Genomic DNA, 17265 nt, shown 5'->3' on the forward strand with positions numbered 1-17265 from the left:
GGATAATATTATCTCAACTAATAATTTTGTTTTGTCCCAAGACACTAAGGGCAAAGAGCAGACACTACACAGTAAGACTGGTTTTTAGAGTCGAAAAGCACTTTGAACACAAGGATGGGGGTGGGGTTGTTGGAAGCCTCGGTGATGGAATCTTGTTTAAACTCTTTTTATTTGATCTCCCAAATCTTAAGCTGCACTTTTACAATGGGTGGATACCACACTAGTTACCTCCTTCAACGCCACCATCTCAACTAAGAAACTCAGCATCATTGAGCCCCCTGATTGGTGTGATCTCAACATCATTGCATGGAATCCACAAAAGCCTGGCACCAGGAGGGGGGACTCTGCCTATGTTTGTCTCAGCTCAGCTCAGCTCAGTGCGGAAGAAGAAGAAGACAAAAGTGCTATTATTTCTTCTTATTGGATACTCTATAGTTTTCTTCCGACAATGGAGGTGAAGATATAGCAGCAGTGGCAAAAAATATACCCTAAAAAGAGCCCTCTTCCGGTCGGCCTAACAGGGTAACGTGGCTCAAAGCCTACAGAAGACCCGTAACCCTGATAAGGAAGAGACTGTGTTGGCCATGGCTGATATGATTGGCCTCTTTGTGTGATTTTGGTCAGAGAAGACCCACCACAAGGGTGATTCAGGAATCATGAGTCACGGTTCTGTATCACTCTGCTTTTAGTCATTATTGTTTACCATTAATAACAGTCCAGAGGAAGCCACGAGGACCACTTAGAGACAAGTATCTAGGATCGCATAATGGAGTAGGCTACCCTGGAAGACTTGTGTGTGCTGCCATGAAAGGAGGCTAGGTGCATCATTGAGGAAGGCTGGTGCACTGGGAATGCTTCAATCACCCAAAACGAACATTTCTTCCTTTCCCCCTCACGGCCATGTGAAGAAAATTGGCTTCCTGAATGGATAGGGTCATAGGGTGTAGGGACGATATCGACCTGTCTTCTACTTGAAGTAGTTGAATCACAGAAAGCTCGTCACACTACACCCTGTTGTATCGTTTATTTTCGGACTGACAGAAGATGAGGAAACTGTTTGTGAAGCGTCTCGTGCTGGTTAAGAATTTTCTTCGACTTCTCTCTTTTGGGTTTGACGTGTTTTTTGCTAAAATATTTTGCTTGACGCTTTCGTGAACAAGCTTAGTCTTGAGGGCAAGTTGGAGCTAAGAATTGCACTGTATCAAACAGTGGTTGTGCAGTTTTTTTTTTTTTTTTTTTTTATCAAATAGTTCCGGAAGCCATCTGATGTAACTAGTTCTTCAGCAAATTGAATTAACGACACCAACGACACAGCATGAAAAAGTGAGTAATCATCCCAAAAGTCTCTCACTAATATGGGAATTCTATATTCTAGAAAAATGGTTTCTATCTTTATTTTCTCCAGGCCGGCCTTCATTCCTATTTATCCAGTTCTCTTCTGTCTCAGGGATTTTTTCAGAAATCCCCTTTAGCAAACATTGGTTTTGCTATTGTGAAAACGATCTTAAAAGATTGAACTTGTAAAAATATTTGTTCTCTGTTTTGGTTGAATGGATCTCAATTGAGCATTGAGTTGATATTATTACCGGGAAAATAGTTTTTTATTATATAGAATTGATTCTTGTCGGAAGACTCATATATCTAAGAGTATTGTAAGATGGGCCCAAGCCTATAAGAAGAAGGATCCACCGTGATTACCACGATTTTTTTTATTTCATTTCTACTTTACAAAATTTAGCCTCAAATCCCATTTCTAGTGAAAACCTAAACTCTTTCTCACACTTTAAAATTCACCCATTAAAGTTTATAGAAATCTAACCCTATCCCTCCAATTTCTCCCTCTTTTCCAACTTATTCTCGCCTTTGCTTAAGCTATTTTGAGTATAAAATTATAAAATAAATACAAATTAATATTTTTTTATCCAAAATGCTGTCATTGAAGTAATTAATCCTCTTTTAAAAATATTAATGCCTTTTAAAAATAATAAAAGGTAAATTCATTTTCAAGGAGCTGTACCTATGCTAGAACGGATCCTGTTGCCGGAGCATTGTACCGCGCCAATGATGGAAGTACACGCCTCCCTCTTCGTTTCCTGCCAAGCAGAACCGCCCTCTTTCTTGTTTTCAATTTTGAAAAGAGAAGAGGAATCGGGAAATTCACTTCTTCAACCGAAGAAGCACAAGCCTGGAGGAAAATCCCTTCTTGCAATCCACCGCACCAACGTCCTTTCTCCAAAATTTACACTTGTTCGACTGTGAATAAAGTCGTGCCTTGTCTAGAAGTTGCGGAAATCCTAACACAGCCAGGGACTTGCTGAGGCAGGTCTTACGATGGAAGACCCTTCGTCTCCTTCATCTTCTTCGCCTCCTTCAGAGACTTTCTTGGTGGGCTTCGTGATCGTAAACATTGTGGGACTCAAGTATTATTCTGGAACCATCAGCGGCCGAGAAATGGTCGCCCTTGTTCGCGAGCCGCTCAACCCGTATGACCCCAACGCTATTAAGGTCCTCAATACTCGCACTGTCCAGGTTGGCCACATTGAGCGCTCTGCTGCTGCTGTTCTAGCCCCTCTCATTGACGCCAGCCTCATTGTCATTGAAGGTATTGTACCTAAACCGCCTAAAAACAAAAGCCCGTTCAGGCTTCCATGTCAAATTCATATTTTTGCGTCACCTGAAGAAATGCCCACTGTTCGCGCTGTCATCTCGTCGGGTGGCCTGGAGCTCATATCTGAGGTTGATCATGCGTTCGCCCTTTCCGATGCCGTCGTCGTCAAAGAAAGGAATCCCGAAAGGAAAGGTCGTAGTATTGACAAGATATTTACGGCATTGGAGACAAGCAGTGACAAGAACGCTAAGATGAAAATTGAGGAGCCACCAAATAATATTGTTAAGTCGGAGCTCTTTTTGCATCAGAAAGAAGCGTTGGGTTGGTTAGTTTATAGGGAAAATTCTGCCGAATTGCCTCCTTTTTGGGAAGAAAAGGACGGAGCATTTACAAATGTTTTAACAAACTATCAAACAAAGGAAAGGCCTGAGCCACTGAGAGGTGGGATTTTTGCGGACGATATGGGTTTGGGTAAGACTCTGACGATGATTTCTCTGATCGCAACCAATAGATATATATCGGACGAGAATTTGGACAACATGGAAGAAAATGGAGAGAATTCGTCAGTTTCTGCAGGTAAGAGGACTAGAACAGCCAAAAAAGGTAAAATAATCGGTGGTTCGAAGAAAAAACGTAAACTAAGTGATAGAACTGAGAGAGATGAGCATTATGATGGATTGCAGCCAAAATCAACCTTAATAGTATGTCCACTTTCGGTTTTTTCAACTTGGACAACACAGCTGGAAGAACACACTAAGCGTGGTTGCTTGAGGGTTTATTTGTATTATGGTGAGCGAACAAGCAATGCGGAAGAGCTGAGGAAATATGACATCGTGTTGACTACTTATAATACTTTGGCTTCCGAGTTGGAATGGACAGAGTCACCTATAAATGAGATAGAGTGGTTGAGAGTTATATTGGACGAGGCCCATGTCATTAAAAATGTTGGAGCAAAGCAGAGTGAAGCTGTTATCAATTTGAGAGCTAAGAGGAGGTGGGCTGTGACTGGAACCCCAATTCAAAATGGCTCATTTGATTTGTTCTCACTAATGGCTTTTTTAAGATTTCAGCCGTTCTCAATCAAGAGCTACTGGCAGAGTTTAGTGCAACGTCCCCTAGATCAAGGGAAAGCAAGTGGACTGACACGTTTGCAGGTACATTGATGATACCTATGCTCTTGATCTGACTGTTTGAATATATTGATGTTGATTATAATGCAGTTGAGTTCCGAGCTAAACTGTAATAGAGATTTTAAATTCCATGAATGTAGTAAGGTTCTTTTCATTTGACAAAGAGTTAGTAACTATTATTGTGATTAGGAAACTACTGAGCCTTGAAATGCCTTTTGCGTTATTCCTATGATAGCAGGATTCTTTCTCTGCCCATGGATGTTATGAGGGGATTTTTGAGTATATTGGGGAGGAATGGAAAATGTAGAATCTCTTATAATAGGCTTTGGGATATTTCTTTTTTTTTTTTTTTAATATATTCGAGTAACCACATCAAAGTCAACACTGGTTGGCCAGATTGAGAGACACTTGTCTTATTTACTTAGCACTTGACTGTAGTAAAATAGGATCATATTAATCCAGCTGAGCTACCATGAAAGATGCCAGGAGAGAATTTTCAGCCTCCAAAAAGCTTTAACCATGAAAAATTGTATACTTTGATATTGGATTGGCTCAATGCCTGCTGCATGAACATGGTGGGTCTAACGAACCAGAACGATGGCCTTGGGGAATTTCTTTATTCAAGCTAAAGCAAAGTATGTCACTGACCTAAAGGGAGATATCTAGAGGCTTAATTTATCATGATAAATGTGGTACTACAGCTAGATGTCACTATAGAGCGCTGATGACCCAATATGACTGCTTATTTTCCTTTAATAGTTAGTTATTTTTGGATTTTTTTTGTTGGAAAAATGCTTTTAACAGAACTCTCCTTCATTAAAATTGTTTTTTTTTTTTTTTTTTTTTTTTTTTTTGTCTTCATCAAGACATTACTTTCTGGTCCTAGACTCAAGTCTATGCTAAAAAAAGAAAGAGTTTTGTCACCTGAAAAAGGTGTTTAGAAGCTTTAACTGCACTTCCTTCTTTGATAAGTCACATTAAGAGGGCAAAATTGTATCTTATAAGAATAAAGAAACCAGAGCTCTTTGAAATACTGGTATTACTTCTTGGAGTGATGTAGTTTCGTTATTCTATTGTGCGAAAAGCCCATCTTATTTAGTATAAATAATACAAAAATCTTTCTTGAATTAATCCATTATGAAAAAAAAGGAAAATGCCTCCTAGTGTTATTTTTCAAATAGGACTTCTCCAGAAGCTGCACTAAGAGGGCAATATAGAAAGTGGAGCTCTTTGAAAGACTGGTATTTAATTGTTGGAGTGCGACATTTTCCTTATTTTATTGGACAAAAGTTTCACCTTAGCTTTAATTGATAATATGAAAATCTTTCTTGAATTGCCCATGATGGAACAAAATGCCTTCTAGTGTTATCTTTCAAATAGGACTTCTCTAACATGTCCTTCGACTCTTATAATACAAATCTGCTATTTTTGGACATATTAGAATTGATAGTAATCTTATTGGTTTGAATAATTAATCTGCTATCTTTGGACATGTTAGAATTGATAGTAATCTTATTGATTTGAATAATTTTGCCCAAAGAGCCTTTTGGTTATTTCACTTACGAGTATTTTCATAATTTAGTTTGTCTCTCTTCCTTAGGATGCTTATGCATGTTTTTATATGCTTAATTTATCATTATTTGTATATAGATATGTTGAAATATGTAATTTAGAGCGAGAGGGGTATTCCTGTACTTCTACTCTGTCTTCACTCAACTGAAGTATAAAAGGGTTAGGGCTAAAGCTTTGAGCCCTAATTGTGACTGCTCTGAGTTTTTGGCCGTCTTTTCCCATCTGTTTGTTGTTTGATCTATCTTTTCTTGTAAACCTGCTTTTCTACAGCTTTCAACTGAGTGGTCTTAGCTATTTGTTCAATTAGGTTCTAATGGGGAGTATTTCTTTGCGGAGGACGAAGGACAGCAGTAGCCTGGTGGGTTTGCTGCCTAAAGTTGTGCAAACTTGTTTTGTGGAACTATCTGCTGAAGAACGTGAGCAGTATGACAGGATGGAATCTGAAGCAAAGCAAACTGTCAAGGAGTATATTTGTGCTGAGAATGTGATGCGAAACTATTCAACCATACTTCATATCATTTTACGACTTCGTCAGATCTGTAATGATGTGGCATTATGCCCTTCAGATATTAGAGCATTACTTCCACAAATTAGTCTTGAAGGTAATTGTTTTGTATTCTGAAATACTTTTTTCCTGCATTTGACTTGAGTATAGATCCTTATGATACAAAATGATGGAATCTATGTGTGATGTAATGACAACTTGTACATGATTTTGCATTTGCATTTGAGTAAAATTAGATTTTTGGGTCAATGTGCTTATTCTCGTTTTGTTTTGATCAGCCACTCAACTGCTTGTTCAAAGCCTCCTAGCAAATGTTGCCTGATCCATAAGCTGGAAGGGGGTATTTGGTCAGAGTGCTTTGTGTAGTTTTCTATGTCCTTCTGGAATGCATTTGCCTTTATGTCCTATTCCTACCGTATAAACTCATTTTTACGAAAATCATTCTAATTCTGTTGCTTTAATGAACCTCCATAACTCACCAAAATCATTTACGAAAAGCCATTTTTTTTCTAATGGAGAGTGGTGAACTTTCTGAAACAAGTGCATTTTCAGTTAACCCGTTTGTTTGGTGGCTTCCGCATGTGGAAATAATATGTCTTGCTCGTTTCTCTTCATTCATTGTGCAAATTCATCTCTTTGTATCATTTTTAACTACTGAACCAGAATGTGACTATAAATATTAAAACATATAGTTTGGTGCATCTAACATTTGTTAATAATAACCACAGTTTCTTACTGTGATTGTTTTCTCAATATATCTCTTTAATTAAATTTGCTTTTATCCATAGATTAATTAGCTCTTGTTTTGGGAATCAAGTTTAGTAATTAAAACTTTGCATTAAGAAAAAATCTGTGTTGCTCCTTTCTCTTCTCTCATCATGCAAATTCATCTCTTTGTATTATTTTAACTACTGAATCAGAATACAACTCTAAATATTAAAAATCATACATTTGGTGCGTCTAACATTATTTTGACAGTAATTGTCAATAATACTCTCAGCTTCTTACTGTGATTGTTTTCCATATGCATTTCTTTAATTGAACTTGCATTTATTATATATTTAGTAATTAAAACTTTGCATTAAAAAAATCATGTTTAGTGTTGCAGGGCTTAACTGTTTAATCTTAGCAGTTAAAGATGATGATAATCAGGTCTTCCTGTTTAATGGTTCCACTGCAACAATTTTTTGAGCCCTCTAAACTTCAGAGAGAGAAAGAAGAGAGTTTCATGGCTAACTGGACCGGATAAGGGGCTTCACATTAAGGATAAGAGAAGAATGAGTTTGTGCTCAAATAGTGCGAGAAGACATGAGAACTATATAAAACAGAAACCAATGAATTAGGGATTTGACTTCCCCACTCGACTAGGAATTTCTCATTAAATAATTTTTTTTCATCATATTAGTCTTTTGCCTTAATTCCTATAAGCTGACTATCCTAGCAACATCTATTATCCCACTCGCATCCAAATTACATCAATACCCCCATCTTGGTGCCTAGCATTGTGAAAACTTTATTCCATGACTATGACAATGTAGTTGATCCATTAACCATGTAGCCGTGCTCGATGGCATTGTTGTTGATGTGAGATGTTATTAATTGAACAAGATTTGTACATTCTATTTGTTATCTGGTATAATATTTTAAGCTGTATCATAATTCTAATTCTGTTGAATCCTTATGGAAGGTGATTTTGGACTTCTTTTGCTCACTTGCGTGGTTCTTTTGTTTTTAATGTTTTCTTCATTTGTTCTATTATTTTATATGCAAGCTCCTAACCTAGGAAAACACTTGTGTGTCATGCAGACGTGTCCAACAACCCTGAGCTTCTGTTAAAGATGGTATCCATCCTACAAGATGGGGATGACTTTGATTGCCCAATTTGCCTCTCTCTACCCACTGAAACTGTGATCACTTGTTGTGCACACATCTTCTGCCAAAGCTGTATATTGAAAACCCTAAAAAACCTGAATCCTCGTTGCCCCATCTGTCGGCATGCCCTATCCAAGTCTGATCTCTTTTTGGCACCATCACAGCCTCAGGATGATGGTAAGCTCACAGTGTCATCTCCAAAAACTTCATCCAAAGTCTCTGCCCTACTCAAGTTTCTAATTGCATCAAGAGAAGAAAACCCTCGGACAAAGTCGGTGATTTTCTCACAATTTAGGAAGATGTTGATCCTACTTGAAGAACCACTGAGAGCAGCTGGTTTTGTGATCGTGCGGTTGGATGGATCGATGAATGCAAAGAAGAGAGCTCAAGTGATAAAAGAGTTTGGAGAACAAGGTGAGCATGCACCAAACGTGCTGTTAGCTAGTCTCAAGGCTGCAGGTGCAGGGATTAATCTAACGGCAGCTTCAAGGTTGTACATGATGGAGCCATGGTGGAACCCAGCAGTGGAGGAGCAGGCGATGGACCGTGTCCATCGAATTGGTCAAAAGGAGGAAGTCCAGGTGGTGAGGATGGTAGTTAAGGATAGCATTGAGGAGAGGGTTTTGAAATTGCAGGAGAAGAAGAAGAATCTTGCAAAGGGAGCTTTTGAGAGAAAAGGAAGTAAAGAACAGAAGCAAATTAACGTGGAGGACCTGCGTGCCGTTATGAGCTTGTGAGATCCTACATCATTGAACTAAGCTGCTAGTAGTGAATCTCATGTGGAGATCGGTTTTGCACTTGCATTTGAATGCCACCCTTTTGAAAAGAGCATCGTGACTTAGATACAACAAGTTCATTGTCTCTTTTGGTTTTTTTTTTTTCTTCTTATTGCAATTGTGATGGTGGCTGGCGGCCTTTTGTTTGACAGTAAATTAATTATCCTCAGGCCTTATATAACTAATGCATTAGGTTTATGAATTTTTCAACACGTATGCGTGAAAGAAAAACGATCACCTTTTTCACGTAAAAAAGCCGTCGTCGTTCTGCGGAAAGTGAAAGGTGACGGTAACGGATTTTATACCCTTTCAGAGACTGACGCCGTTGTCCTATTTCTCGCTTTCCCCCCCTGTTGTAACCGCCGTGTCACCGGAGTCGAGCGTTTGACCCTTCCCCCTTCCAAATGGGTGGCGTGTTCCACGTGCCAACGTTGAAGTTCCTGCTCCGCCGTCTCACGTGATTACCCGTTCCTTGTCTTACACAAATTAATTTAAACAGAGCACATTCTGGTTGATTTTTCCTTTTATTTAAGGAGAAACAAAAAAAGCCCAAATAATAGAGAGAGTTTTTAGATCCACGATTTAAGGTGGCGACCTGTCGGGGCAATGCAGAAGCCGTAAGATGTGACTAATGCGTCCGTCCGCAACCCCTCTGCCGGTCAGCCACCCGTCCTTCCTCGACGCTACACGTCTCTTCATCCACCTTCCACCTTCCCCTTCCACCATCCACTACCAACTCTCTCCCTCCTCCTCTCTTATCAACGGGTCCGTTCGGATCATCCGCCTACATTTTCCTCTTATCCCCTACTTACCGCATAAAATGAGAAATACTTCTCCGCATAATAACGAAAATGGTCAACCCATTCATTTATTTGTTACAAGTCAAAACGTATTTCTTAATAAAATTTATTTGTTGTACACGTCTTTACTAGGTCAAGGTTTTTAGGTTGTATCCATTAGATCACGCCACTAACCCGATACGATATGGATGACTAGGGATACGTTACACTGTATATCGGTCCTGTATCAGGTAAAATCGGTGTTTGAGCAAAATAAGGGATTAGACGCGTTACAATTATTTGCGTCTCACATCGACAACTCGCACATCTCGTGTGAGTGGGCCCCTTCTCGAGCTTTCGGATAAGAGTCGTCGCGCGAGTGACCGCGACCGGTCAAACCGACATATCGTTACACCCTTTGTAAAGACACGTGCTTCTAAAGCTAGAAGAAGATTATCGCCTGCTTTGATTAATGGAAATTGGACTAATAAATATTTATTATTTTCCTACTTGTTTCATGTTTATGCATGAGATCCCGAAAAACCGAACTAGACAACAACCAAGATCGGATCTCCGTCGTTAATACTGGACCACCATCGGTTGGGCCCACGCAGCCTCTTATGCGGAGGAGAGTGCAGTTTCAACCGAGATTCCGGAACCGTGGACCGCCGACTGCCACGTGGTAATCCTACATCCGAAACCGTAAACGACGACGAATCGCCGAGCTTTTCCTGCCAAGGATCCGCGACTTTTCTCCCCTTCCCGCGCACCACCGGGGCAGGGTAAAAAATTAAATAAATAATACATTAATAGAAAAATTAATCATAATCACATTTGTTGTGTCTATATAAGAGAAGCAAAAAATAAAAAATAACCTTACGGCGGCGAGAAATGGACGGCTCAGACGCCACGACCTGAATGCCGTAGCATATCCATTTATTTTAATCTCCCTCTGTTCGGTTGGGGCCTGGCGGCATATGCTAACGTGTGTACCTTGGGACTTGTGAACTGTCGATCATGCGTCTACGCCAACAGAAAATTTCAGGATTCTCAGAAGAGACAAACGGACGAGATGCCACGGCCGTAGCTAATCGGAAGAATACGAACGGTTTCGATGGGTTCAGTCGCAGCCAACTAAAATCAGCCAGGAGTGAGATATACATGAAACAACGTCTGTGGTGGTTCCACAAAACCGCTTATCCACAACCAAACCTTCCACTTCCAGCAGAGGCTACCGATTTTGGTAGTCATGCAACGATTCTGAAACCGAATCCTGCGGAAGAATTTAAGTAATATAAACTATATGAGTTTGTGGGCGGGAGATATCTTAGCCGTCCGTTGATTGCTAGGTCAGATTATCGCCTCTGGGTGTACGGGAGTGCAAGTGGCTGGAAGATGTTCGAAAATGTTACACCTAGCGGTGGGTCCTTTGTGTTGATTTGACGGCTGACGAGGGCTTTTGTGGAGGTGCAAATTGGAGGGTTGAGATCAAACGAGGTGAAACATAGGGACAAAACCTAAGATGCGTAAAAAACCCAAAAGGGGAAAATATATTTTACGTATACAGAAGAAGAAACGGAAAGCGTAAGAAAAAGAACAACTCCGTTGCTTTCTTTTATTTTTGTTGTTAAAAAAATATTTTAATATATAAATATAGTTTTTCTCACCTTCCTGTCTATCTCTTCTCCGAAACACCTCTTCCTCTGCAAATTCCTTCAAAAGCAAAAAACGAGTCAACAAAGGCCATAGAGGTAGGTTGATTATTGAAACAACAGACCGAACAAGAAATAAGAGAGAGTTCAAAGACCCCAAAGACTGACCTTGTTTTACCTCTCTGCGTCTCGTTTTTAACTCTTTGAAAGCGGTTTTTGAATACCGCCAAAGATCACCGCCGCTTCGCTATCTTCTCTCTTTCCGCTCCACGAACTGGTCTTCTGTGATTATTGTCCACTTCTCCTCGCTTTCACTCTCTATGGTATTGATACGCATTGGTTCAATTACTTTTTTGAGTAGAGAGAAAAACAAAGACGAGAAAGAAGGATAAACGTTTTGCTTTCTTGCTTTTTATTGTTTTGCCCCGAATTTGAGACTATTGGGCTTTTCGCGAGATAGATCCCGTATTTTCAGCCATTTTTGGGTTTTTCGATCGAAACCTCCTCGTCAGGTCTACGTTTTTGCAAATCGCTGGGATTCCCATTTTGCTTTTCTTGGATCAAAACCTTCGGGGAATTTCTTGCTGGCATCGGATTGCAGCTGCGTGCGATTCTTGAAAAATCCGACTGTAGTCTGGATTTTTTTTTTCAATTAAAATCGCGAAATATTCATCAAGAACTGGAGAAGATGTCGGTTTTTGGTGTCTGAGTTGTTGTCAATCCGTGGAAGCCTTTCTTCTTTGTTCTTGAATTTTTGAACATTAATCTGACTTGTGTTCGTGATATTCTTGCTCCAGTTCTGTCATACACCGTCCCATAGAGAATTTGGTAGCACAATCTATTATCTAATCTAAATTGTGAGAAAACCCGATTAATCTGGTCCCAGCTATGGAAATATCGCAATTTTGTGCCTGTATCGTCGTCTGAGAGTGCTTCTTTTGACAACAGTATTGCATCTAAAGCCATGGAGGCAAAATCTGGACGACTTGACTACTGGAGAAACTATTTCAGAGGTGCAAATTCTGATATATTTGAGGTGATCGAGTATGCGATCATTGTGGCTGCATCAGATTGCCCGCAGGAGTTTCGCCTTCGGAGAGATAGGATAGCCGAAAGGTTGTTTTCTTGCCGATTGACAAAGTGTTCTGGGTGTGATCGGATTGAACTGGCGGTGCCTGAAGAAGTAGAAGATGGTGATTTAAAGGGTGACTTTGGTGGCCAAGGTGGAGTTACGACTGCGGGTTCTGGCGCTAAAGAGAGTAAAGTGAACAGTAGTACCGACGATCGGGGGGATTTGCATCAGTTTAGTAACTATAGTTACAACGAAGCTGAGGCCTTGACCGAGGAAATTGAAGAGAAGAGTATTACTGTCGCTGAGGTTTTCAGGATTAAAGATATCCTTAGCAATTATGAGGAACAGGTTTATCTCTATCTCAATGCTCATGATCTTGCTTGCTTTTTGAGTGTTTTCGTCTGAATGAGGTTGAAAAAAGCTTATTAGTTCTGAAATTGAAGTCTTCTGTATCTGCATGGCTGTCAAGTAGGGTAGGATGAGGCAATATTTGTTGCTCTTAATGATAAAATGATTCGATTATGACTGGTGTTACTTCATTGCAGGTAAGCAATGAAGTATTTGATTCTTGAGGTTGCAAAATGGTTTCTGTCACTGGTTCTTTTGTAGTTTTTCAGGAAGTTTTGTGTTTGTCTTGTGTCTCGACCTGATAAGTTTTGTTTAAAATCCTGCGGTTTCAAGATTCTTGAGATGGTAGATGGTACTGCGTTGTGAGAGCTGTCAAATGTATTGCACATGGTATGGGATCGAGTGTGTTTTTTCTTAACGTCGACTTTTTGATGCAAATTAGTTCTTTGTTGTTTCCTTCTTCTTTTTTCTCCTGTTGTAGTGGCTATTAGATTTAAGATATGAAAATTCTTTTTCAGCAATCTTTTTACATTGAGTGTATTTGACTATGCTTCTCATGGTGTTGATCTATAAAAGTGATACCTTTTTGTTTATGAAGTATGATTGTAACTGGATATTTTTATTTTCTTATGCAGTCTGATTCTGTACTACTTGAATCACTGAGGAGGCTTCAATTGATGCAGCTTTCTGTTGGAACACTGAAGGTACACTGTCTAGTTCCTAATATGTTTATGCATTTAAGCTCTTTTAAAGTATTTCCTTGATTTCAAAATACTTAATTCAAATATTTAATTTAATTTTTGCCAATTGTTTCAGATAACTGAGATTGGAAAGGCTGTCAATGGTATACGGAAACATAGGGCAAAGAATATCCGCCAACTCGCCCGAACTCTTATTGGGTACGATTCTCATGTATTGATGGAAAGCTTTAATGGCTAAGTGTTTATTCGCATCTAGTCATCGATCTGTTTCTGTCGGATAATGAACTTGTCGTGTACATTAGATACTACCCAATCCACGTTTCATATAAAACCAGAAACACCTTTTCTGAATGTGCTAGTCTTTCTTGAGCATATCGACAAAATAGGAGTTCATTTCTTCTATATTCCAGGAGGACATGGACACGTTTTTGTTTCATTTACATTTCTTTGCTGGCAATTCAAGTATGAGAGTCCAGGCTTACAATGTTGTATATGAGGCTTTATCATGCCACGTGTTACTGAATAGTCAAGTAAAGAAACATTAACTTGCACTTCTACAGCCAATCAATGTATGCCGAGTATCTTCTAAAGTTTCTCGAGAAAACTGCCAAATATTCAAGATTCAACCAAGTTGTTGATATTTTTTTTGTTAAAAACATCTTAGCTGTTTTATCTTCAAGGAAGAGTTAAGATTGTTAAATTCTATTAATTACAATCTTGCTTGTGTTTGAGTTCTGTCTGATTTCTTGTCGTTCTGCAAATTGCAGCGAATGGAAGACAGTGGTGGATGAGTGGGTCAATGCAGCAACTGCCATTACTGGTATGAGTTAGCTCCTTATGTTTGAAATTATTATTTATTCTTTTGGCTTTTGTTTCTGGTTCTAATTAAAACTAAGACTTTCTACTTTCTGAATTTCAATGTCACTTCAGGAAATCATATTAATGACGGAGATTCTCCAGATTCTGTGAACCCCTTCGGTGGCCTCCCTTCACCGCCACTTGATGAAGGAGTTTTCTTGGCTACACAGACAACTTCTATTGAGCTTTCTCAGGTGTATAGACGAACCCTAATCTTTTCTTTTCTTATTGAACTCTAAAAAGGATTAGGGATGCATCCTATACTGACTCGTTTTCTTTTTCTCCGTGCATTGTAATCAATGTCAAGTTCTTTGAAGGGATGGACGACGATGGATGTAAGTTGAACATTTCATTTCTCTGTACTGCTCGTAATATCTCTTTTTGTCTTTTTTTATTAATATGCACTGCATATGCTCTTTGTTGCAGATTTTAGAAACATTGAGAATGAGGATTTTTTTGAAAATGGGAGGAAACCTGTGGCAGAGAGCCCTATCCATATTAACAAAGAACAGAATCCAATCAACCAAAATGCACGGAAGGAGAACCATAACTACTTGAGAAAGCCAGAACCCACAAACAAGCCAACTAAGATCTCTACTGCAGTTTCTGTGCCCTGTAGACCTCAAAAGCCTGCCTCGGAGAATAAATCAAATGGAGGTAATGCAAAGTTGCAGCAAAGAGCAACGGACAAGATCCAAAAGAAGCTATCCCCTGGTTCATACAATGTGAGTTAGTAACAAAATGCAGTAAAATGTTGCTGTTGAGATAAATCCCGACTTCTCCTGACCTCCTGCTCTGTTGATTATCAGAAATCTCAGTTACCAGATGAGGAAGCATCAGTCCAGGTGAAGCTTGAGGCCACGAAAAGAAAGCTACATGAAGGATACCAGCTGGCCCAGAATGGTAGGTTTGGTTTCTTTAGCCAGTTTGTACTAAATTGAATTTATTTTGCTATTTATTCTTTCGACCTGGTATTTCTAGAAATCAAATCTGACCAAATTAATTTTTCTTTCTTTATGTACAGCGAAGAGACAAAGGACAATACAGGTGATGGAGCTGCGTGATCTACCCAAGCAAGGCCTTGGACACAGAAATTTCCACCATAAACCAGGGTTACACAACAGACATTTCTCATCTGGGAGGAGGTAGTTTAATGGTTTTGCATTTTGCCAGCTAAGCATCTGTGCTCCCTGGGTTGCTTCAATTTAAGAGGACCAAACTCTTCTCGCTGAAGATGGCAATTCAATTGAGCTACAGGATGGAAACTCAGCCATTTTACTGTCAACAAACGCAAAACTAAAGACCTTCGAGTGCCTGAATGGAACAAATAGAGATCTTGTTGGTCGATTTTGACAAAAGAAAAAGAAAAGGACTCCTTTTTCTTTTTTTCGTGAACAGTGAATCTCACATGGACAAAAACTGAGATACATGGAGGTAAATTATGTGTAGAGTTGATCCGAATAAAATAAATTCGTGATCAGTTATGGAAATCCTGCCTTAATTTTGTCCACCCGTGTCTAAAGTACTATATATAACATGACATTCATAATAATAGTTATCTGTATATCTTGTTCTGGGTATAAATACACCAATAGTGCATTTCTCTGTTCTTTGGCTCCACTGAAACTCATCTAGGTTACTTTTTTAAGTGGGGTTTGACGGTCACCAAATCTTATCAGAGATTGGATTCCTGCCCTTGATAGATTATCTTTTGGATTATGATTAGAATGGTGAAAGCTCTGTATGTAGGATTAGGGGTGGGCTGTCTCACTAGTTTTGATGCTTACAGCTGGTGTTTGCATTGGATGAGCTATTAAATATTTGGATTGCCATGGGGTTGCTTTCTAATGACTTGTTTCGATCAATCTTGTCTTTGAAAAGTTGGTCTCTGCCGTTGGGTAGGGGTGTCTGGTGATGCCGACTTCATTAATGATGTAAACATGGAAACCTATGGTTTATTATGGTTTATTTTTCCTACCAGGGTTCTTGTTTGTCTCCTGAATTTCAGTGCTGTTTGCTGCTCAACGCATACTTGAACGATAAGCATTGAACTTGCGGAATTTTGACTTTTGTGTGCTTTCAAGTTCCATTTTTCAACTAGAAGGAGAGAGAAAAGGAAGAAGCTTTGGGTGAAGTAGAAACAGATGGGGCAATGGGTGGTGCTTGGAGTATAGTTTATTAGTGGGGGAGTATAGTTTGGACGGTGTGGTGAGTGCACTTGGTAAGGATTCTGGTTGCAGGCGTTGGCCCACGAGAGTGCTTCTGCGTTGATTTTTTAACTGATACGGACCACATGGTCCACTTTTGGAGATCCTCTGCTGTTCTCTTCCCACCTACTATTATTCTCCATCTTCCACTTCCCAATCCAGCCACCTTTCTTGACTTGAGAACCGAATAACCAAATCAGTGTTGCTCGTGTCCCTGCAATATATATCTCATCTAAAGTAACCAAAATGATACCCAGATTATGTAGTATAGTTTTGGATAAAAAAATAGTGGAGAATCCAATTCTGAGCAAAATGGCACAGAAGCCCAGGAACTGAACTCCTTTCGTTCTACAACAACCTCTCTGCAACATGCATTAAGTTGCATCTTAGGGGGAAAAAGAAAAGAACAAAATCTAAAGAAGTCATCTCTTCATCCAAAACTTTGTAGGGCAGGAAGGTGTCGTTTTGTGTCACTAGTTTGTTAGAATGCCAAGGGAGAGGGACTTGTAATAGGAGGCCGAGAATGAGATAGGTATCTGCAACCACGGACCTGACGGACTAACACAACTTTCTTCGATTACAAGATCCAATCAACTAATCCTTTTTCAGCTTCTTTCCTTTTCCGGTCAATCCAAGACTCAGAAGACAAAAAAGAAAAAAAAGAAAAAGAGATTGGGGTTTTGGCTGCAATTCAAGGAACATATTGAACATGCCTGTGTCCCTCTCCAATTAGTTTTTCCTTTTTATTCGATTAATAAACAGCCGACAGCGCTGAACAAACAAAAGCCACCCCCCGCCTCACAACCAAACCAGACTAAAAAAGTTGATATGGAACCGATTTTGGCGATTAGTTACTCAAAATGAAGAAGTGGGTTTTCGTTGTTATCGTTGATCGCATTCGAAAACTCCGAATCGAATCGATTTGAGAGAGTTCTTGAGTTGGTTACAGCTCCCCTACAGCTTTGCGTTGTCGTCTGTTTTTTCTCCTTTTTTACTTTTGTGTTGTGTCGATTGCGTGCGTTGTTTTGATTTGATTTTGAGGGAATGTCCGTCATGGTCGATGACGATTGACGAATACTCTGAGAAATCAAAGCGTGATTCGAAGTTGAGAGGGAGATTCACAGATGGTTCTTTCTGAAAGAATCGATTCCGATTCCAGCCTTACGGATTCAAAAGAACCAACCT

At 39.5% G+C, this 17265-nt stretch overlaps 2 protein-coding genes across 4 annotated transcripts; both read left to right on the plus strand.

The window, feature by feature from the left end:
* Positions 1 to 2151: 2151 nt before the first annotated feature.
* On the plus strand, positions 2152 to 8661 carry LOC137959150 (putative SWI/SNF-related matrix-associated actin-dependent regulator of chromatin subfamily A member 3-like 1). Its single transcript, XM_068806478.1, has 3 exons — positions 2152 to 3762; positions 5618 to 5912; positions 7622 to 8661. Exons 1-3 carry the CDS (start codon positions 2332 to 2334, stop codon positions 8422 to 8424), a joined length of 2529 nt encoding a protein of 842 aa, XP_068662579.1. The 5' UTR covers positions 2152 to 2331; the 3' UTR covers positions 8425 to 8661.
* A 2270-nt stretch (positions 8662 to 10931) lies between these two features.
* Positions 10932 to 15477, plus strand: LOC137959183 (probable mediator of RNA polymerase II transcription subunit 26b). Of its 3 annotated transcripts, none has more exons than XM_068806540.1 (10): positions 10932 to 10993; positions 11843 to 12314; positions 12950 to 13018; positions 13131 to 13213; positions 13783 to 13835; positions 13946 to 14067; positions 14181 to 14208; positions 14300 to 14598; positions 14683 to 14776; positions 14898 to 15477. In XM_068806540.1, the coding sequence occupies exons 2-10, from the start codon at positions 11859 to 11861 to the stop codon at positions 15020 to 15022; spliced, it is 1329 nt and encodes a 442-aa protein (XP_068662641.1). In that variant the 5' UTR covers positions 10932 to 10993; positions 11843 to 11858; the 3' UTR covers positions 15023 to 15477. The 3 variants fall into 3 exon arrangements, with proteins under 3 accessions (XP_068662641.1, XP_068662640.1, XP_068662637.1); XM_068806539.1 differs by having other exon boundaries at positions 10939 to 11217; XM_068806536.1 differs by having other exon boundaries at positions 10939 to 12314.
* Positions 15478 to 17265: the final 1788 nt, after the last annotated feature.

The sequence above is a fragment of the Aristolochia californica genome, unplaced genomic scaffold, assembly GCF_029961685.1.
Source record: "Aristolochia californica isolate CCGP_79_NKW_82.1479 unplaced genomic scaffold, dmAriCali1.0.hap1 SCAF_3, whole genome shotgun sequence".
Taxonomy (NCBI): domain Eukaryota; kingdom Viridiplantae; phylum Streptophyta; class Magnoliopsida; order Piperales; family Aristolochiaceae; genus Aristolochia; species Aristolochia californica.